The sequence below is a fragment of the Dryobates pubescens genome, chromosome 22, assembly GCF_014839835.1.
Source record: "Dryobates pubescens isolate bDryPub1 chromosome 22, bDryPub1.pri, whole genome shotgun sequence".
NCBI lineage: Eukaryota > Metazoa > Chordata > Aves > Piciformes > Picidae > Dryobates > Dryobates pubescens.
In genome coordinates this window covers 18,630,062-18,652,472 of record NC_071633.1, presented here as the reverse complement: position 1 = coordinate 18,652,472, position 22,411 = coordinate 18,630,062, and the positions used below count along the sequence as shown (strand labels likewise).

The 22,411-nt window shown below is 48.1% G+C and overlaps 1 protein-coding gene across 2 annotated transcripts in view; it reads right to left on the bottom strand.

The window, feature by feature from the left end:
- The window catches only part of ANO1 (anoctamin 1), an 82,803-nt gene that overhangs the window by 15,403 nt on the left and 44,989 nt on the right, over positions 1-22,411 (bottom strand). The window contains exons 7-17 of one of the 2 annotated variants that reach the window (XM_054171679.1): positions 19,348-19,399; positions 16,579-16,644; positions 16,016-16,071; positions 14,203-14,244; positions 11,986-12,050; positions 11,299-11,433; positions 9,842-10,002; positions 6,354-6,436; positions 4,538-4,549; positions 3,605-3,676; positions 894-971 (exon numbers count right to left, since the gene is read on the bottom strand). In XM_054171679.1, the coding sequence (XP_054027654.1) occupies positions 894-971; positions 3,605-3,676; positions 4,538-4,549; positions 6,354-6,436; positions 9,842-10,002; positions 11,299-11,433; positions 11,986-12,050; positions 14,203-14,244; positions 16,016-16,071; positions 16,579-16,644; positions 19,348-19,399 (822 nt within the window). The remainder of the gene's footprint in view (positions 1-893; positions 972-3,604; positions 3,677-4,537; positions 4,550-6,353; positions 6,437-9,841; positions 10,003-11,298; positions 11,434-11,985; positions 12,051-14,202; positions 14,245-16,015; positions 16,072-16,578; positions 16,645-19,347; positions 19,400-22,411) is intronic. The other variant, XM_054171678.1, reaches the window with a different exon arrangement.

Below are 22,411 nucleotides of genomic sequence, written 5' to 3'. Positions count from 1 at the left end.
AATGCAGCACTCCAACAGGAGTTAAGATGTGCAAGAGGAATAACTCTTTAGAGGATAACCCACAGTAGGTTATCCTGTGAAGTTACTAAAGGTACTAGTTGTAACTTAGTAGAAACCTCACTGCTCTCTACAGCTCACTGAAAGGAGGTTGTAGAGAGGTGGGGGTTGGTCTCTTCTCCTTAGTGTGAAGCAATAGGGTGCAAGGAAATGGCCTGAAATTGCCCCAGGGGAGGTTTAGGTTGGAGATTAGGAAAAATTTTCTTGCAAGAGAGGTCAGGGATTGGAACAGACTGCCCAGAGAGGTGGTGGAGTCACCATCCCTAGAGGTGTTCCATAAATGTGTAGCCATAGCACTTGGGGACATGGTTTAGTGGCCACGGTGGTGTTGGGTTGGCCATTTAACTCCATGATCTTAGAAGGCTTTTCCAAGCCAAACAACTCTGTGATTCTAAGATACACCCAGCCACCCAGCACTATGGAGTGTTGCTCATCCAGAGTCATTCACAAACTCTGATGTTGGGAATTGTTTCTAACCAGCAGAAAATACACAAGGCAGGAGCAGGGCAGGGGCTGACGCAGGCGCTGCAGCCGGCAGCAAAAGCTCACTCAAACGCCGGTTCTGTGACATGCACCTTGGCTCAGGGAACTGCATGCAACGAGTTCAACACACAGCAAAACACAAGGTCAGCCCAGGCTGGTGAAGCCCAAGATCAGCCATGCAGTGCCATGCCCAGTGTCCCAACGAGTGCCCAAGAAACAAGGCGAGGAGGGGGAAGAAACCCAAAACCAAACGTGAAGATTAAACAAAGGTTCAACAGCCAAAACCAAATTGATTTGTGTCTTCCATAATTACTCATAATTTGAGTTTCTTCGTAAGTTTGAACAAAAAGAACCAATTTCACCCCAGCCATGACTGTCTTAACTCTTTGTCTCCATTTGTTTGCTGTCTCTTCTGGGAAATACCGGTGCTTCTGGTGGCAGCCAAGGGAAACAAAAACAGGATGGGGCAAGAGAGCATTACAAAGCTTGGCTACAGTCGGCTCTTGTCTCCCTACTGACTCAGCACAGCAGCAATGTAGCCACCGCTGAGTGCTCCTTCAGTTTGCTCAAGGCTTTTTGTTTCAGCTTTAGGTTAATACCACAGAACGGCAACAAAAGGCAAACTCTTGCTCCATATCCTGGGGCAGATCAAGGGATCCTGCAAAGGAAATGCCTTTTTTCATTTAGGATTGTGCCCTTCTTCTTACTTTATGGCATATAAAGAACGTCAAAAAAGGGGTTTGTTTTTCTCTCTCCTCCTCTCCCCTTTCTTCCCTCCTCTCTCCTCCTCTCCCCTTTCTTCCCTCCTCTCTCCTCCTCTCCCCTTTCTTCCCTCCTCTCTCCTCCTCTCCCCTTTCTTCCCTCCTCTCTCCTCCTCTCCCCTTTCTTCCCTCCTCTCTCCTCCTCTCCCCTTTCTTCCCTCCTCTCTCCTCCTCTCCCCTTTCTTCCCTCCTCTCTCCTCCTCTCCCCTTTCTTCCCTCCTCTCTCCTCCTCTCCCCTTTCTTCCCTCCTCTCTCCTCCTCTCCCCTTTCTTCCCTCCTCTCTCCTCCTCTCTTTCCTTTCTCCCTTTTTGATTTTTTATAATTCCCCTCCAAGTGGACTTCTCCTGAGCCATTTCTGCTGCAGCTTTGGGTATTTTTTTTTACTGTAAGAGTTCCAACTTGTCTTACAACTGCTGAATTTGAACTTTAACACTCTAGATCCCAATGAAAGATAATTACTGAGTCTTTCAGGGGAAAAAAAAACCTCCTTTTCTCACGTGTCCCAAATTAGTAACATCCACTTTGAGCACAGCCCAAAATGTTATAAATAGTCTGGTTGGGAAAAAAAAATCCTCTCTTAATTGCTCAGCTTTCATACTCTCATATTTGGAGAGCACCACTGGTTGGACTTGATGATCTTAAAGGCCTTTTCCAGCCGTAGTGATGCTGTGGCTACCTGTCTGATTACCCTGCAGGCTGCCACAATGAGGATCTGAACTGCTAATGAACTCAGAAATACAGCAAGCTGCAGGTGTGACTGGAATACATCAAAGGTTGTGTTCCAGCATTGTTTATCCAGCCTGGAGGAGGAAAAGAGGAGGCTGAGGAGAGACCTCATTGCTCTCTACAACTACCTGAAGGGAGGTTGCAGAGAGGCTGCTGCTGGTCTCTTCTCCCAGGTAATTAGTGATAGAACAAGAGGGAATGGCCTCAAGCTGCCACTGGGCAGGTTTAGACTGGACAGTAGGAAAGTTTTTTTCATGGCAAGAGCGGTCAGGGATTGGAATGTGCTGCCCAGGGAGGTGGTGATGTCACCAACCTTGGATGTGTTTGAAGGTTGTTTGGATGTGATGCTTGGGGGTATGGTTTAGAGGTGACCCTTGCAGAGCAGGGTTCTTGTTTGGACTTGGTGATTCTGAGGGTCTATTTCCAACCTGAATGTTTCTGTGAGTCCGTGAAATTCTTTCCCTTCTGCATGGGGTTTTAGAGCAGTGCTGCGAGTAAGGTATTGCACATGATGCTGAGCCACTTCCACAGGACATCCTGTAGATTAATGGGCTCCCATCACCTGCAGCTCTGCAGCATCAAATGTAACTACATGACAAAATCAGACACCACCAAGAGCAGCCCAATCTCTGTATGCTGCCTCTCAAAGCTTATTTCCCATGAATGTGGTTATTGCAGTTGGATTTCCATAGGATTTTCCTAAGTTCCCAGCTGAGGGCATGTCTCCACACTGCTGTGCCATTGGTAATGGGTACAAAGGAGGAATTTCTGCTGGGAGGATTTGTTTATGCTAGAGCTTTTACTTCTCTGCTTAAAAACAGTCACACAAACAACTGAATTCTCACAGTTAAAGGGGAATAACCTCTGGGCGGGTGGAAACCAGGATGTGGGGGAGAAGCGAAGCTTTGCCAGCTCAAGGCTGCTGCTGACAGACAGTAATAGGAAAGCCAGGGCAGGGCAGCTGCCCGGCCCTTGGCAAGCTGCATGTGCCCCGGGGATGCTCGGCAGCACCTTTGTCACCGGATGCAAAGAGCAAGTTTAAAGCAGAAGCGAGCACTACCTCAGTGGAACGACAGGGGAGCTGTGCTTTTAAAAGGCAAAAAGTTATCCTCAAAGCTGGAATTCAGCAAGGAAATTGGCGTTAGTACTCTGCAGTAACGCTTTGATTTACAGATCAAGCCCTGCAAGACACTTCTGCCAGGCTTTAGGTGCTTCTGCTGGCACAGGAGGAGAAGTTTTATCACAGTTTTCTCAGGCTTGGTTTGTTAACCTCACAGAAGCAGCCCTTCAAGCAAGCTCGACCAGCTTCCCAAAGCCACCCTCCTTGTATCTGATCACCAAAGGTATTTCTAGACTTAATCAGAGCTCGAGTATCCCACGTGTGCTAGGGGCAAGGACATCTGGAACTCAGGCACAATGTGCCGTGACTATTTTGTACTCATTGCTTAGTCTTGGGTCAGTGCCTGCTGCAAGAGCCCTCGCAGCTCAGAGCCCGCGGTGAGCCCGCCCGGTGAGCCCGCCCGGTGAGCCCGCCCGGTGAGCCCGCCCGGTGAGCCCGCCCGGTGTCGGTACCGTACCTCCTTCTGTTTGTGCTCTTTCCTCAGGGACTTTTTTAAAACTTTAGCTTCATATTCTGCTCTCGGGTGGTCCTGGGGAATAAGTCAGAGTTAATAAGAAGCAAAATTATTTCTTTGCAGTATCAGCTAGGTGTGAAGTGTTTGCAGGTCAGTTTCCCGAGCCTTTCCCCAAGCTTTCTAACCGAGTTCTGTGTCACTTGGTGTCATCCATGTCAGCCGACAGCTGGCCGCAAGTAACAAGAACGTCTTCAATCCCAAACTGTTCCCAGTTCTACAGCAGCAACTCCTGAACGACCTGGAGTCGCTATCAGACACCCATGTGCAATGCTATGGAGATCAAATTTAACACATGAGAGCACAGAGTACAACCTACAGAGAGAATTCTATAGGATGGCTCACACTTTCAATTTGCATTTTGATTACCTTTTGGATAAAAGTTAGATTTTGCAAGTCATTAACTGTAGTCTCATTGATCCTCAGCTCGTGAGGGCAAGAGTTATCTGCTCTCAGTATGCAAATGGCTTTGGGATCCCAGAAAACTCTCATTTAGGGTTTTCCCTTGGTCCCGTCTTGGACGGCATCCACAGGCTACCCACACGCACTGGAGGAGAGGGAGTGGGGAATGCTCAGAAGTAAGGGACAGCCAGAAGATTCAGAAGGATTCATGAATTCAGAATTCACAGCAATGGTGCATTCACAAAAGATTCAGAACTGACAATGAGGCATCGGATGGAAACAGGATGGAGTGGAAAAGAGCTCTGCACGCGTGGCGAGGGGGAGCGTGTAAAGGCAAAGCAACCCGGGGGAGATCTAAAGAAAATCTGATGTTTGAAAAAGAAGAGGTGGAGATCAAAAGAAGGCATTCATCAGCAGACAGGGAAGAAAAATGTAGGAGCAACAGCAACCAAAAAATAAATGAAAAAATTTCCAAACCTTGACTGCCTCCTTCAGGGAATCAGAACAACAAAACCAAACCAAACCAAACCAAAATGAAAAACAAGGGGAAAAAAAACAACAACAAAACTTTGGTTACTGAACTGTTGTGGATTTATATTTGTAAATCACATTACACAAAGGCAGATCCAGGGGGTGGCTAGACACTGCCAGAGGAAACCAGTCTCCTCCTGTCCTACAGCATTCATGAACATTACTGTGAGTATTGTCTGAACTGGGGGTGCCTGAGAGCACCAGGAGGTGAGGGACTTTTAGGCTAACCCTTGAAACCCTGATTCTCCAGCATGAGACCAGCTTGAGCTTCACCCAGAGCAGAAACAGGAGGGGCTTACATTCCCTGCTAAAGCCATGCATGACTGTATGATCTAGCACCGAGTACCCAGAACAAAGACTAAACCTACTTTATTAACAGCTGCTCTTTTAGCTGTAAGAGCTCTGAGCTCCAACATGAAGAGGACAGAGGTCGGAAAGATACAGCTAATCCTTTCTCCTTTCATGTGTGCTCACCACTTACCAAAAATAACAGAGCAGTCCAGTATCCAGGAAATAAACCCCTATATTCTTCCCCAGTGAGACAGGTATGCTCTAGCAAAGCACACAGCATGGGGCTGCTGGCACAGTGTGCTCAAATATATTATGGAGCAGATAAAGATATCACGGAGATAATTGAAGCAGAACGATTCTGGGGGGCGAGGGGAGCAATAACTGTGCCAGGCTCATCAGGCCTCACGGTGCCCAAGCCAGGGCTGGGGTGAGGTTTTAGTTTCACGTGAGCAGTATTTGTTGTGTATCTATTTAGAACATCTAGTGACAGGGCAAGGGCACTCATGCTGCTTTTAATAACAGCAACAACAGTAACTAACAGCCAGCTGGGCAGCAAGCAAAGCAGCCCCAGCCGCGGCTCCTAGCTCGGATCCCACAGCAGGGCTCAACACATGTGATGGGAAGATGGAAGGGATCCACACACCTCTGCCACCTCTGACTGCTGCCAGGGGGCTCTGAAGGGGTTTTCCTTTTTTTTTTGTCCCCTTCTTTAATAAAGCAGCAAAATGCAACCCCCAAAGGAGGGGTGAGCCCAGCTGGCTGATGCTATTCTCTCTTTTCCTTCTAAAACTTCATTTTACAACCTTTGCCATACAGATTCAGCCCTTTCCCCCTTCACACTAATTGGCACATTTAGTATAAACCTGGCTCTAGGGATTTTAGTTTTTTATTTTAGCAAATTAAAAGAAAAAACAACCCCCCCAACCCACCTCCCCTCCACTGTGTCCCTCCCTCCCAGTGCCCCAAGCCCACAGGTCTAACAGATAGTTTCTTAGGGATTTTCCAAGGCAGGGCTTGATGCTGCATCGTTAAAGTTAACAGGAGTTTTTCAGTCCTTTTTCCACCCCCCAGCACTGTAACTTTATCACCTTCCATACATCCCCTGCTGATTTACAGCAGCAGGAGAGGAAGGAGCTCCTGAGCTGTTAGCAGCTGACATCAGCCCAGCAGCATGGGCTGAGCTGTACATTCCATGCCCACGCTGCTAGGTGTGACCTGACTACACACTGACAAAAACCTCAGACTTTGTGGCCATACAACCACGTTGCCATGGCAGCAAGGCTCACTAGTCATACCCTTGCTATTAAAGCCTCACACAGTTCAGGTATAGATTTCCCTCCCCTCCCCTTCTTCTAAATGATGGAATTGCCCCAGGAGCAGTTTCCTGTGAGGCAATGTCTAAGGGCTTGGGGCAAGCAGCTGTCAGTAGCACCAGGGTGGAAGTCAAAGAGTCAGAACTAAAGGGACAAACCTCCTCCTCTTCAAACCCAGTCAGGTCCCACCTGTAGTTGAGACGCATCTGTTTTCTCTTCCAGTGCTCCATGAAGGTGGCAGCTGAAACAAGAGGGTTACAATTATTTTGGCTTTTTACCAAAACCCAACCACTGTGGCTCATAGGACTTGGCTTAGGAGGCACAGTGGCCATGCCCTGCTCCATCTGCTCTAGGTCTGGAAGCTCTCATCTCCACAAGGTGCAAAGTATCTTATGCCAGGCCAGGTTAACTTCAGTTCTGTGACTCTTTTGTTCAACAGGGATGTCTGTCTGGGAAATACTGGTGTGTTGGGAGCCAAACACTGTGCCTAGGCCAGCTGAAAGAAAAGGCTTTTGCTACACCCATAGTGTAAGGGGTTGGTAATAGATCATCCTCAAGGTCCCTTCAACCCAAACCATTCTATGAATCTATGAACTGGCCTTGTGCTGCTGGGTTAATTCTTCCCCCCAGGATAGCCAGATAAAGCCTGTCTGTATTGTTATGGCCACATCCATCTAGTGGTCCTAACAGTGTGGTGAGCTCTGAGCCTCACACCCAAACCCAAATGTCAGTGTGAAAGCTGCAGGTGGGCAGGCAGCTCAAGATGAAGCCTTTAAGGGGTTTTATTGTTTTTTTGATGGAGAAGAATGACAGAAAGGAAGCCTCATTAAAGCAGACCTTGAGTCTATATCAGTCTATCTGCCTCTGAGACCAAGCAAGTTCTCAGAGGACATATTTAGCTGCTGGGAATACACCAGTGCTGTATAATAAATAAGTGATTATGAAAGAGGCAAGGCTACCAAGAAATGGTGCTCCCAGGGGAGCTTGCTGCAGTGAGTATTAACAGATGTGCTCAGAAACCTTCACATCCAGAAGAACTGCAGGCAGGGAGAGGGTAAGAAAGCTGAATGGAGAGGAAAGGACACCCTCATGACTGGAACCAGGCGAGGGTCAGGACATTCATTCACCTTCCAAGCAAAACTCTTAACAGAGCCCTTTAGAAGCCACAGGCTTCCTGTAAGTCAGGATGGCCACAGCTGTATCACTGGAGGGGCTGTGTCCTCGTCCTGCAATTGCCTCCCCTCTCCCCATCGCCAGCAGTTCTCATGCCAGGGGCTGCAGCTTCCGAGCGCAGGGAGCAATAGGGAACATGGACACAAGGTCATTTCTCAGTGCTACCAGAAATCCTCCCATGGGCTGGCTCACAGCAGTGCAAAATGAAAAGCCTGTGTCTGAAACACAGCCAGCTCCTCTTAAAAGCCCTCGGTGTCCATGCCAGGTAGTGATGCGCCCACCCCTGCCCTGCCAAGGGCACCTGTGTCTTCACATTGATTTCATCTGGGCCCTTAAGCAGAAGTGGAGCTTAAAAATTCCCAGAGCTTACTGTCCAGATGATCTCATCTGGATTCTCTGACATTTTTAATGCCATTTGACACCAAGCAGCGCTGGGCCAGGGGCCATGTGTCATACTGAGATGTTTGCTCACAGCGATCCCCCTGAACCTGGGTCGCTGTGCTAAGGATGCTCTGGGTCACCTGAGCAGGTTACTGGGGTCTGCCTCAACTCTTCAGCCGTACATGAAGCTAACAAAACTTCTCCTTACACACAGAGGTGCTCACAATGGAAGCTACACATGTGCCTGCATTTGGAGACAGACAGCTTGTGTTTGTGCTTTTCCTTCAAAACCAAAGCTCCTCTCATTCTGTAAACCATTGCTTTGAGAGATCCTTCAGAAGTCACATTTACACTAACAGAAACTCAAAATGGTGTGGGAAAAGTCCTGGTTTCCCCAACTCAAAGGGAGATTCTCCAAACATTTATTTTATATGCTATTGAACCACAGCACAATTCTGTGGTGACCCTGAAGTGCTTGAGGAATTTCACGTCCACTCCAGAACTGCCTCAGCTGTGGAGCCTGATTCTGTGGAAAGCACAGATCCTGGCTTCTGCCAATCTGACCAGGAGTGTGAAAAGTGGGTGGAGGGACACACATCTGTTTGCCAAGGACAGGGAGGCAAGCAGTGCTGCTGTTCTGGACAGCAGAGCATTATGTGCTGAGAGCCACGAGGGGTTCACAGCAATGGTGACTGAGGGAGACTGGAACTGATACCTGACCTCCCTGTGAGAAAAATCAGACTATTTAAAGTCTCTGACACCACATCCTGCTTGGGGTAGATCACATTTCTCCCTATATGTTCCATGGCAAGATGAGCTGTAAGGCAGTGATCCCTCCTCTCTGCTGCAAAGCTGGTTGAGTTCAACCTCCCCACTCTTCCCAGCTTCTCCTCTAAACCTGCAGTGCTCCCAGCTCCCCACAGTCCCCCAAGTCCCTTTGCAGAACCATCCCTGTCCTTTTCCTTATGGTACTTTGATAACGAATTCTTAGACTTGCATCTAAACCGTGGTCATCTCACAGGGAAACCTCGGTCAAGAAGGCACTGCTCTAAGGTGACCTACCTGGGATTGTACCAAAATCAGTTCAGGTGAAGGCTGTTGTAAAAAAAATGATTCCCTCCTTCCTTACCAGAACCAATAAAACCCTGGGCTACAATTTTAAGGTTAGACATAACCCAAAGCAGGTTATGTGCTAGCCTGCAGCAAGGCATGCAGGAGGGACAGGCATCATCTTGTACTGCTCTCACTGACACAGTGGCTATGTGGCTGTCAAACCTCAGAGCTCTGTGCAGGGCTCTCAGTTACAAAGGGGGGGGGGGGGGTGTGTTTGGAGCCCATCAGTCTCCAGTTACCTTACCAGGCCCTCCTGGCCTGCAGTAAGGACCATGGGAGGCTACTCTCCTCCAGCATCCATGCCTGGTGCTGGGCTGCATGAGCAAGGAGGAGGAAAGCCCTCGATAAGCATTCCTGAAGGCACTCTCACAAAGATGTCATGAGACATGGCAGGAGGGACAAAGGGAAGTGTCCAAAGTACAGGGGGCAGCCAGCACCAGAAAAGGCACCGACAAAGCCACAGCTTCATGGTCTGCATGCACGGTGCCTGCTTGCTGATAAACTTAATTGCATCTGGGAGCACACTCAAGAATCAATCTTGGTCTGTCCTGAGACGCTAAAGGCCATTACACTTCCCTGTGGAGCCCCCTCCTCAACCCCAAGCACATTAATACATTCCTTCTATAATGTTCTAAAGTGAAAGCTGGCTCTGCAAATGGATTTACATTTTGTTTTCTGGCAAGCTGTGCAATCCTGTTAATGAAACCCTGACATGCCATGCAGCAGGTTTATGACAGATGCTTAACAATCTCATTTGGTATGCATCTTGAACAACTTTCTTGTGTTTTAGCCTTCGGTCCAGAATATAAATTTTGGGGGTGACAGTTTAATGGGAAAGGGGAAAAAACCCAAACCACCACAGAGCAGCTCTCTGTATCATCAGCTGCCTGAGTGTAAACATGCTGCTTTCCCTCTTCTGCTGCTTCCTGTTGTATGTTAAATAATTCAGACGTTCACATGAAGGCGTGGATCTGCTTACCCCAGAGAGCCATGAAGACTGAGAAGAAGACAGTTGCAGGGTTATCAAACAGGTGACTTGCCCGAGCAGTGGCACAAGCAGAGCTCATCTTCCAGTAGCTGCACGTCCTGTCGCACAAGGGGCACATGGTGATGTTGTTTCTCTCGTCACACATTTCCATACTGCCAAGAGGCAACGAGATATGGAAGAAGTATGATCAGTACAGCTCCATCTCCTGTGCTCTGATAGACCTTTCTCCTCTGTGCAGCATCAGTTTCTGGGCTGTAGGACCGTCAGACCCTCACAGTGCTTCCTAGATCCTGCCCCAGTGAGCAGCTCTGTCCACAGCCTACGCCATGGTAGGGGCCGGAATCCCCACGCTGGGCTGCTGTCTCCCTCCACCCCCAGCCCTGCTTCTGTTCCAAGGGATAACAGATAGGATTTTGCTTTTTGTTATAGGATCTTACAGTAACAAAACCAAACCAAGCAAACAAACAAAAAGTTTAAACCCATTCTTGTTTGGAAATCCTAACTAGAGCAATAGATAAGGTACAAGGGAAGTGCTGAGCTCCAGGACTGGACTTCAACCAATTTCTCTTCTGTTCCCTCCATCTGTGAAGCAGCAGCAGGGAGCCTCCCTTTGACTTTCCTCAACTATTGGAAGCAGTACAAAGAGATCTCAGTGACAAACAAATATCTGTTTTCCAGTATCCATTATCTGCTTTGTAACTCAGAGCTCACAGTCGTTGCAGGGACTGTGTAATTTCCTTCTCCAGCTGATGATGCATGCAGGGCAAATAATGCAAAATCACAGGGCTTCAAAAACATTCTGATACAAAACTGACTGAAATATGAACAAATAATAGGGGATCAAGATTCTGTTCATCTGGAGTCAGGAGCTCCTTTTCAGCACGTCTGTTCCTGATTCATCTTTAATGCCACACAATGCCCTGCTCAGCATTTTGTGGTGGGAAGCACTAAACCCTGTCATTAGCAGCATTTTGTTGGGTTGTTTGAACATAATGATCTGAGCTAGGGAAAAATCCCAACACCTGAGCAAGTGGCCAAGGATTATTTTTAGGCCATCAATGCAAACTGCAGAAGTCATCCCAAGAGTGAATGCTAACCACTTCAAAACGTGCTGGAGTTCTGCTGCCCACACTTAGCCCTGGAAGCAGAAGTCGGTGGGGCTGCAGGCTCCTGATCCAAGCATGTGGGGTGAGAGGAGGGAGAGCGGTGGGAACACACTGAAGCCCAGCAAGAAGCAGCTGGCAGGCAGAGCTGGGGGAGCCACAGCCAGCAGACACGGACTGGCCTGTCGGGCTGTGGGTGGCGCAGGGCAAGCCCTAGAAACCAATGAGCCAATGTTCAGCTGTGCTTAGCCTAGATGTTAGTGACAACACACTTGAAGAGAAAGGCAACACTTTGCTTTGAGCTCCTTGCTGCCTCAGAGCACTGAGTCCCTTTGTTTGTTTTACCTTGGGATATTCTCATCCACAGTTGCACAGCCGTACAGGAAAACGATGATCCCTACAACTGAAGCTGGAATGAGCATTTGTGTATAAACTCCCAGCCAGGCAAAATAGAGTCCAATCTTCTCTCCAAAATATTTTCTGAAATACATTAAAATAAAATAAAAAAAAAAAAGGAAGAAAGAAATGAGAGAGAGAAAGAGAAATGTTTCCTATTGCTGAAAATATAACAGAGCTAAAATTACAAATCACAGCTGGATTAAGCATGGAGAAAGTAAGAGCTGATGACCTGTGGGAATTTTTTTCTTCTCAGAGGACTCTCTTTCTCATGATGCTTGGAGTTAATCCAGCTCCAGGCACCATGAAAGCAACTCACTCCAAGCATTTGTTTGTTTATTTTCACCCATGTCCCTGCTGTGTGAATTGGTGTCTCTGGGTAGCTAACCCTCTTCACAAAGCACCTCATTTTCTCCAAAGGGTCTCAGCTCTCACCACGAGCCAACAACATTCATGAAAAACAAGTTTCACACTGGGTGGGATACATCAGCATGTGTCCAAACCCACAGAAAACTCCTTCTCCCCCAGTGAACTTCCCAGTCTCCAGAGTGCCCCTGGGAGGACGCCGAGGGCAGCACCCCCGCAGGAGCAGTCCTGTGTCCCATGGAAAAAGGCCAGGAAGGGCTGAGCTCTCACCTCACCAGGTCAATTGGTTGGTACTTGTAGAAGACTCCATAGCTTGCCCACTCCTCACACAGCAGCTGCAAAGCAGACAGGCAAGGTGCAAAGTTAAAGCACTGTGCACACACCAGTGGTGTTGTCTCCAGCAAAGTGCACAGCTCAGGTGGTGGATTTGCCCTCGCCCCTCAGTGGTTCCAACCCATGAGCTGCCAATCCCTGCAGTCTGCATCAGGAATGAGAACCAGCTCTGAGAATTTGACAGGCTGCAATACAGTGACCAACTGCAGTACATTAAAAGGGCTCTTCAGGAACTGAACCAATGGATAACTACAGCAGGGGCAGGGAGGTGTAGTCCTGATGGTCATCTGTAGGAGGCATCCAGCAGAATGGATGTGAAAGATGAATACACTTGGAGTTAGAAAACAGAAGAAAAGCCCACAACAAACCTATAATAAACTGCTCTGCTTTCACTACACAAAGCATGGGGTGTCAGGGAGTGATAGCACCGAGGGGAATGGAACAAAAATAGAAATGGGTAGGTTCAGATTGAACATTAAGAAGTTCTTCAGCACGAGGGTGGGGAGACACTGGAACAGGGAGGTGGTGGAAGCCTCACCCCTGGAGGTTTTTAAGGCCAGGCTGGATGTGGCTCTGAGCAACCTGAGCTAGTGTGAGGTGTCCCTGCCCACGGCAGGGGGGTTGGAACTGGCTGATCCTTGAGGTCCCTTCCAACCTTAACTATTCTCTGATCCTATAATATTCAGCATCCCTCAAGAGGTGCTGTGCAAAGGTGCCTCCAAGGCTGCCTGCAAGAGTTTTTCAGCTCCAGACTGGAAGAACATGATGATTCCCACTCATCCTTTTGCTTAGGATATGGGCCAAGGAAAACCACCATCCCCATTAGTGAATTACAAAATTGAATCTGTCACAAAAATAGGTTCCTCTGAGACCTTCAACTTCTTTCCTTTGTAAAATGTATAAATAGTGCTTCTCAGATGTCTTTTTTTTTCCCCTTCTTCTTAATTCAGTTCACTCTGTGAACAAGAAACCAGAAAAAAACTGGAGGAGACAAACTGTGCTCGTTGGCCACCCAGCCATCACCTCCTCTGGGGGACAAGGGGAAGAGAAGCTTTGCAGATCTAAAGCTTGCAAAGTCAACTCTCCCTTGGCTGCTTCTCACCCTGCTTCAACCCAGTGACATCAGCTTGGTAGCAGGGTGGTCCTGGACTGATATTTCAAGGAGAAACTTTGATGGTCACTTCTGTTTACATTAATTCACCTGGCAACAGCATCATCTTTCCCCTTTGTTTTCTCTCCTGTAAGAGCATGAGCTGCTTATTGCCAAGGTATTTATTTTGAGTTGAAAGAAAAAGGAGAAAAGGGCAGAAAATGGAACCCTCCCTCAGTGGGTGAGGGCTGCACAAGCAGCTCAGCTGGGGCAGAACCGCAGTGGGGAACCAAGACCTAAACCAGTTACTATTACAGGGAGGGCAACATTCTTGATCTTGTTCATAGAAGAACAGACCAAACAGGATGTTGTTGCTTAAATCTGGAGGCTCTTTTATCATGAGAAGCTTGACAGATGCCAGCTGCCTACAGCTCCCCAGTGCAACACAGCAGAGCCAGGAGGGGCAGCCCTGCAGCCCTGCCCATTCCTGCTCCTCACATTTTATCACAGCAAACAGCTTTTCCACAGCAGCTTTGCAGCTCTCCTCCCAGCTCACTAACACAGACTTTCCAGGCTGGGCTGCTGCATTTCCCATGCAGATGGTTCCAATAATTCAGGAAAGTACAACTTCTTGACTTTTACAGAAATATCATGTCAAAACCTAAGTGGATTTGCCTCTCTGTAACCCCAAACCATTCATCAGTTTCCTTGCAATAATAAGAGCAGAAACAGAATCCTAGAGGCAGGCCTTTAGTAAACATCAACATTCTTGCATGTTTGGGGTTTATTCTGCTTTAGGTTTCTTTCAACCACCTTTTCCAGCAGTTTTCAAGTCCAGCTGCCAACATCTGGAGGGGGAATTCGACCACCTCCCTGAGCAGCCTGTTCCAGTCTTTGAGAACTCTTTCAGAGAAGAAGTTTCTTCTAAAATCCAACCTAAACCTCCCTTGGTGCAACTTAAAGCCATTCCCCTCCCATCCTGTCACTTGTTGCTAGGGAGAAGACACAGAGCAAGCATCCAGATTCCAGCAGGTGCCTCTTGCAAACATCTTAACCCCACTTACTTTCCTGTCATTGGGCTCCACGTTTTCACCTTCATAGTCACCCTGTAAAGAGAGAGAGAGAGAGAGAGGAAATCTGCATCACTCAGTGAGCAGTGTCCAGAGCTGCTGCTCCTCTTGCATGCCCATGTCTCCCACTCACTTAATGCATCAAAAACAGAAAAAGCAATCTGTAAAATAATGCTGTATTTTAGGAGTCCATTTGTCACGGCACACTTTGTCTTCTGTCGTGAGGCACATTAAGAAGAGAGTAATAATATCTGTCACTGGGGGAAAAAGGAATGAATAAGTGATAAAGGTGGCCTAAAAATGTCAAGGGAAAGGATGTGGTATTGCCATGGTATTTGGGGTTCAGCTCAGTCCACTTCAAAGAGAAGAGACCAGCTGAGAGAGCTGATCCCTATCCAGCCTCTCCAAACACTCAGGGCTGATTAGATTTGAGGTTTTAATTTGGAGCTATTTTTAAAATATGATAAAAGAGTAAACTAAGACAATAAATAATTTCTACCCAGGACTATCAGTAGCTGTCCAAAGATGTGAGACAAGGACGTGCAGAGAAGTTTGTTTAACCTTTCTGGATCTCTAAGCGGCATTGCTGTAGCTTAAGAGTGCCTGACATTTGTGATAAGCATCAGGCAGATCAGGAGCCTGCTCTGGTCTCACTTACACTGAGAGCAAACATTCGTGGTCCCATGTACCACCAGTGTGAGTGAGGGGAGCACAGACCCAGGAAGACACATTTCATCTTCACATCCCACATCGGACAGCCGGCTCCAGGCTCAGCAGGCAGCGTGCTCTCACGCAGCCAGGGTGCTGCTGCCTCCCCCTGCTGCCTGCCAAGCCCTCCTGGGGCCGCCTAGCTAACAGTGCCTGTGCCAATTCCGCTTGTATCCTGGACCTCTAAGGAAAACTGCCATCAGCATCCAGCTGCTGTGTACCTCTGGTAGGATGGGGATCCCCAACTCAAGCATGGCTGCCACCAAAATGCCCGGCCTCTCTCTAACCCTCTTGAGCACCAGGGTTTAACATGCTCCTGACATCAGCCTAAGCTGCTCCAAAGCAGGTTTCATCAGTCAAAAGGTCTATGATCACATCCAGCCCCATCAAACATGTTACTTCAACTTCTCACCTATGGTTTTGCCTCCAGTAGCAACCAATCACATGAGCACACAGCCACTGACATCTCTGTTCTGGCAAGGAGAATGCCAGGGAGATGTGGACGAGGGAACTGGGCACTTGGTGCCCCAGGGATAAGATAAATGTTTCCTTGCACTGATGCCAGGGACCTTGGGAGCAGAAGGTCAGAAAACAACAGATTCATTGGGATTGGTAACCAGCTCTCTCCCCAGCTCTCTTGAGTCTCCCCATCTTCTAGGGCCCTAACCCATGGGATTCTTCCAAGCAGGTCTCTCAAGTGGTCAAAGCTGGTTCCTGTAATCCTACTTAATACTCTGCTGCTTCCTCACATGATCCTGGACTCCACCATCTCATGGTCACTGCAGCTGGGGCAGCCTCCAACCTTCACATCCACAACCAGACCTCCTTTATTCATCAGCACAAGATCCAAATGACCAGAACAACTCTTCTAATGTTATGTTTTAATGCTCTGGTCACCAAATGTAGAGCAGAGGTGGGGAATCCATTAAAACCAAGCAGAGTGATGGGAACGACCTGCAGAAGTCACTGCAGTGGTGATGCAGGAGGGCAGGAAGGCAGGTCCAAACCACTCTGCTTGGAATGATGCTGTTCATGCACAGAACATTCAGGACTCGGTGTCAGGTATCAGACATGTAAAATACAGGGTAAGATCACTTACATCATGCAAAGGATAAGCAGCACTGTAAACTCCATTGGCAAGCAGACTGGTGATCCCTTGAAAAACAAAGACATGGTAGTTACCTACAAATCGAGGTGAGGGAGCCTCACTTCATCATCCTTCCTGGAGACTTCCCCCAAAATAAGTCACCTGCTCAGAGGACGACTCCTCTGCCATCTCATTCCTTACCACAGAGGTTCATTTTTAATCATACAGGTTATTAAACATGACTCAGTTTATGAAATGGAAAACTGCAGAGAGCAAGAGGAAGTCATATATATAAAAACATATATTTGAGAATCAGGAATTAGAAGCCAATGGCTTGGAATTAGTTATGAAGATAAATCACATTTTCTGAAAGGTCAGCTTGATTGAAGGGCAAGCCTGCAGACTGGCAAGTGTGGAGCAGGAGGCTGGCTCACGAGAAGGCCGTGGCCGGAACCGATGGCACAGGGCACCACGCACACGCAGGCATCACCCACACAGAGCTGGGAGTTCAGGTTTCAGATTGATTAGAGGAATGGTAGGGAAAGCCTTTGCGAAGCCCTGGGGGCAATACTTACCATATTTACCACACTTTCGTCTTTTATTTAAGAGGGCACTTTCCTTCTTTCTTCCCTCTCCTTTCCCTGTTTACACAGCCGTTTATTAGTGACATGCATGAGGCTGAAAGCATCTACATCATGTATGTGGCATCAGGGACTTGGAGGAGTCCTGCCCTCCCAGCTGAGGAGTCACTCCTTGACTTGGGGACAGAGTGCCAAGAACTTGGGTGGCTTGGGAGGAGTTAAGAGGAAGGCTGGAGGGGTAGGAGGGTGAGGGGCTCTTGCAAACTGCAGCTCACTGCACTGTTCCCAGAGGTCACCCAGCTGGACCTGGACCGTTGAGGACTGTAGCATATTACTTCTCTGTGGCATATTACTGCTGCAGCTGCTGGCTCTAATATAGCTACTTCCAATTCTGGAGCATTAGCCACGTCTGGAGGCGTCCTGTTATCCGTGAAGACGCATTGGGGGATTCAGTGAACCTGCCCTGGGCACTGAATCAGAGCTAAGCCAAGTGCTTATCTTTGTGCAAGGCCAAGCTGATTAATAAAGCCAATAAAAAAAACAAACCAGAAGAAAGAATCCAGCCACTGGATTCATCCTGGGTAATTTAAAAGGACTTAGACCAGACAAATGATGTGCTCCATGCTGCCCGTCAGGGCACTGCTGCCAGAGTGTGGGACTGCACTGGAAGGAACTAGGAAGCCAGGGAACAGCTCACTGTGGGTTCACCCAGAAATTCCTGCTTGTTCTTGAAATGAGACTTTTTCAGCTTCATTAACATTACTCAGATACTAATCCCTTGCTGGAGGAAGTGCTCCAGGAGTGCTCAGTGTCCTGCAGCATCATTAATTTTCGAAGTCCAGGTTCAGCTTATGCAGTGCTGTGAAACATCTGCAAATGTTTCCATGCCCCTGGCTGAAACAACTCAGCAGATAAACTATTTTTCTTCCCTAGGGCTGTGTGACTGACCAGAGAGCTACACACGACCCTTCTCCACACCAGCCTTTAGCAGTGAGGGCAGATTCACATTTGAAGATGTGCAAAACAAATAACCAAGCCTGCAGTGTTCAGTGGGCAGCTGCCTTTTCCTGCTGGGCAGAAACGCTGCAGCATTATCTCTGTTTGCTCAAATCTGTTCACAACCTTTGCTGAGTTGTAACCCAGAGTTCCAGTGCTGGAACACAAAGGGCACAACTGAGTTATGCTGAGTATCCCCATGGATAGGCTGCCCTAGTGGCATTGTTATTAGGTATACTGTGTGACCTTGCCAGGCTGAGGCAGAAGGAGGGTCCAGGAGTCCTAACACTTTCCTTTAGCCTCTGCCCTGTTCACTAATCTCAAATGAGTGTCCCATTTCTGGACTAAAAAAAATAACAGAACATAAAAAAAAGAAGAAAATAACAACTCAAGTGAGTAACAAACTCCAAGGCAAGAATTTAAACTGAGCTGTGTGACCTTCCTCTTTCAAGAGTGCAAATACGTAATTCCCAATGACAACCATCCAGCCCCAGACTCAGAAAGGGTCCTGGAAGTCACAGATTAGTTTGGATTTCCCATGCTACAGGGAAAGAGCTCTTCTGTTAATGCTGGCTGGCCACCAACATTCAGTGCATGGAAGGGCTCAACAATTGGCCATTGTATCTCCTTACTGCAACAGAAAAGCCAAAGCGTGGAGATCATTTCTGGCATGGTTATCCTTTGTGCTATTTGCTGTATTTCCACCCAGCTGATGGGTCAATATTGAACAGAACTACCTGTAATTCAAGTTCTTATTGGTTTATTTAGCTGCTTGTAGGCAAATCAGTGCTATAACAGATTCCAACAGCTATCAAACTTCCCCCCCACCATGGTCATGAACCTTTCTCACAGACCTTTCTGTTGCTTGTCTGTTAAGAAGCTGGGATGACAGAATTCAGCCTTCCACTTTATATCATTTGGCTGACCCTTGACTGTTAACTTTGGTCCCACAATCAAGTATATACCTGTATATACCTGTAGGTCATGGTACATACAAAATGAAGTCTGTAACAGCTGAGCAGCCAACAAATCCTCAAGGGAACTTGATTTGCAACTGCTGTTTCCCTGTATTATGAACTGAGTTCTTGGAGCACAAACCCTAAGGCTGAAATCTTGTGGCAGGATAAGCTTCACCCCAACACCTGTTTGGGGGGGCTAAAAGCTGGGCCACCTTTCAGGGTGTGCCTTAGTCCTTGGCTGTTCCACAGGGTTCATGTCAGTTCCACTCAGCACAGCACTGAGCAGTCACTTCAGACCATTCCACTCAAGTCACTGAAAAGCCATCCCACAACCAAAATGTGAGGTTCCTATTTAAAGGAAGGAGCCAAGCCACAGACTTTCACTGAAGTTATTGAATGTCCTCACAGCCACTTCAGGGCGTGGAAAAGGGACCCAGAGCAGAGCACATCTTAGCCATTGGTCTATAATCACATCCAGTCCTGCTGCAAAGGACTATCAGGATCTAGGACTGGGTGTGATGCAGAGCAGTGCAGGGGCTACATGCTCACATCTGCAGGGGCTGCACACTCACCTACCAATTAATTTAGAATCCAATCTATGAATTCACATTTGAAAAAAATCCAAACAGCTCCATTAATTAAATTACATTTCCAGCTAAAACAATTATATCCACATGCATCAAATCACAGAGCTGGAGGGGGGGAACTCAACCAACCCAAACGCTAAACTCCACAGCCAGTTACATCGTGCAGTTATTGGCACTACCCGAAAGCAGCACTGATCTTAAAGCTAAAGGAAGCTCCTTACCCATGCTGTATTTTGCTTTGGTACACGTTGTTCTTTTCAATATTTCATAAACCTAGAGAAGTCAAAGAAAAGGGAGGAAAGGGTTACTGCAAACACTGCCAGTGGAAAGCACAATCACTTTTGTGTACAGCTCAAATATTGGCAAACCCAAGATGTGGATGAAGTCATCATTCTTTAATAAAAGTCAAGGTAGTCAGCAGAGCAGAGCAGAAAGATTTCCATGCAGAGTTACCTGGAAATGAGAGAAAGGCTTCCCTCAACAGCCAGCCACCCCAGCAATTGACTGGGGGAAGCAGGGTTACATCTAACCGGCCCAGCAATGCTGTTTTCACTCCTCCTGGACACTGATCCAGGACCAGAAGCCCTCTTCTACCCAGCCCAGCCGGTGCACTGGGCCAGCTCTTGTCTCTGATGGTGCAAGCTGGCTTCAACCCAGGGACTTCAGCAGAGCCTCGGCTCCTAACACGTACACAGCACGCAGCCATTTATCACAAACTGGACTAACACAGGCTGACCTTAAAAATTCTGAGCTGGCCTGACCTCAGTGGCTCAGCAGATGTATTTAGTTTAGGATTTATTGGTAAATCACCTTTGAACATCTCAGCAGGCTGCCCAGGCCGTCAAGCTTTCACCCTGTGCCGCTCCCAGGTGACGATGCTCTTAACCAGGGCAAGTGCCCGGCTGAGGCAAAGCTGGCAGGGGAGCAGGCAGCAGGGGAAAACCATGGGCAAAGGCACCTGCTGCCTGCTCACTGGCCTGCCTGGGCAGCCAGGAATGCTCACTAGTCCCTGTGCCAACTTGGCTGCTGCTTGCCCAGTTCACAAAGGGAAGCGAGCGAGGGCATCTGGGGCAAGCCCACAGCTCATCTGTCTGCCGCCTTGGAACTCCAGCGAGCCCAGGGGCAGTCACAGAGATTTCCACTTATATAATGTATTTCATGTTATTTAATAAGTAAAAGGTCTTTGGCTTAGTTCTATTCAGCAAAGACTCCCAGGGAGTGACAAGATTCCTGTTCATTTTGCAGCAGGCGGAAGGGTCAATATTTGCAGTGGGGTTTAAAAATACCTACGAGAAAGGCAGGGGAGAGCTGGCAGAAACAAGAACACAAAGAGAAGTGCACACAGGGTGAAATGATGCTGAGACATGTGCAAGGTGTCTTTTACACTGGGTGACTTACAGGTATTGCAAACAAAGCAGCACACCAGCAGCATTCCTGTTGCATGCCTGGTGTTCCTTGAGGTTCGATAAGACTAAGGGCAAGGTCCTGCAGCTGGCTCAGGGCAATCCCAGGCAACTGATATAGGCTGGGCAGGGACTGGCTTGAGAGCAGCCCTGAAGAAAAGGACTTGGGGGTGCTGGGGGATGAGAAGCTCAACAGCAGTGAGCACTTGCAGCCCAGAAAGCAAACCCCATCCTGGGCTGCAGCAAGAGAAGCACAGCCAGCAGGGCCAGGAAGGTGATTCTCCCCCTTTGCACCACTCTGGCAAGACCACAGCTGGAGCTCTGTGACCAGATCTGGAGCCCCTAGTACAGGAAGGATCTCAGGGTGCTGGAAGGTGTCCAGAGAAGGGCCAGGAGGATGAGCAGAGGGCTGGAGCTGCTCTGGAGGACAGACTGAGGGAGTTGAGGCTGTTCAGTCTGGAGAAGAGAAGGCTCCAAGGAGACCTTATTGTGGCCTTCCAGTATCTAGAGGGGGCTACGAGAAAGCTGGGGAGGGACTTTTCAGGGTGTCAGGGAGTGATAGGACTGGGGGGAATAGAAAAAAAAAACCTAGAAATGGGTAGATTCAGATTGGATGTTAGGAAGAAGTTCTTCCCCAGGAGGGTGGTGAGAGCCTGGCACAGGTTGCCCAGGGAGGTGGTGGAAGCCTCATCCCTGGAGGTTTTGAAGGCCAGGCTGGATGTGGCTGTGAGCAACCTGCTGTAGTGTGAGGTGTCCCTGGCCATGGCAGTGGGGGTGGAACTGGATAATCCTTGAGGTCCCTTCCAACCCTAACAATTCTATCATCCTATGCTTCCCCAAACCCCATCCCTCTTCTTCCTCTGCTCTGAGCTCACTTTGTTTCAGTTCATTTTTCTGTTCATTTTCTCTCTTGCCCTACTGTGCCATTTTGGCTTGCTCCCTTTCTCAGTCTGTAGCTATGCATTTTAACTCTTCATTTGCCCCTTCAAGTTTAGACTCACAAGAGCTTTTTGCTGTGCATCTAGATATGAAAGTCTACAAACAAAAGCTGTGCCTTTTTTCCCAGTCTCAGTTGAAACTGTTTTTATCACAAACCACTTCAATGTTTGTCCTTTGGGATTTTTTTCCCCCCACTTCTGTGCTTCTGCATCTGCCCCTCCTCAGCATGACCTAGGCCTGATAACCTGCACTCACATCAAACCAGTGTACCTCAGACTCCAAGGGAACTACATCCTGAGGTCCACACACTGGAATTTCAGAGCAGGAAAAGGAAGTCAGATATCTTATAGCCCTTATCACCATAGCAACAAAAGGCAGCTCTAATTGTGATCTAAGCTCTTTTTGAAACCACTCTAGCATCCCAAAAGGACAATGTTAAATATATGATAAAAGCAGGCTCACAGTCACATTCCAAGGGGATGATTAGCAGCAGTGGAATGGGGCAAAGAGTCCAGTTTGAGAAGTGTTGCAGCAAGTGCTGCTTGGCATGGTCCCTTCCAGCTGCCCTGGATGTCATATGAGAAGGCTTTTCAATCCCTCCTCAGCGCCTACAAAGGCAGCTGCACCTTCTCCCCCACTCTGTGAGTCACAGGGAAGCACTCAAATGTAGTTTGTGATATTGTGTTCCTGTACTACCCTTCGTTTCTGTAAGGGAACAGCAGAAATTCAGTGAGGAGAGGAGCAGCCCCATGCAAGCACTGCAGCAGACAGAGCCTCCAGCAGGAGGAGAGGCAAGACTCAGCCCAGCCCCCGAGCTGTGTGTCAGGGGGATGCGATGCAGAAACAAACCAGAGCAAGGTGCAATTTCCTGACCTGGAGGCATTGCTCTTGTTTCAGCTGTAATGTTCAGCACAGAAGCTGCAGCTGGAAATGCTCCATTTCT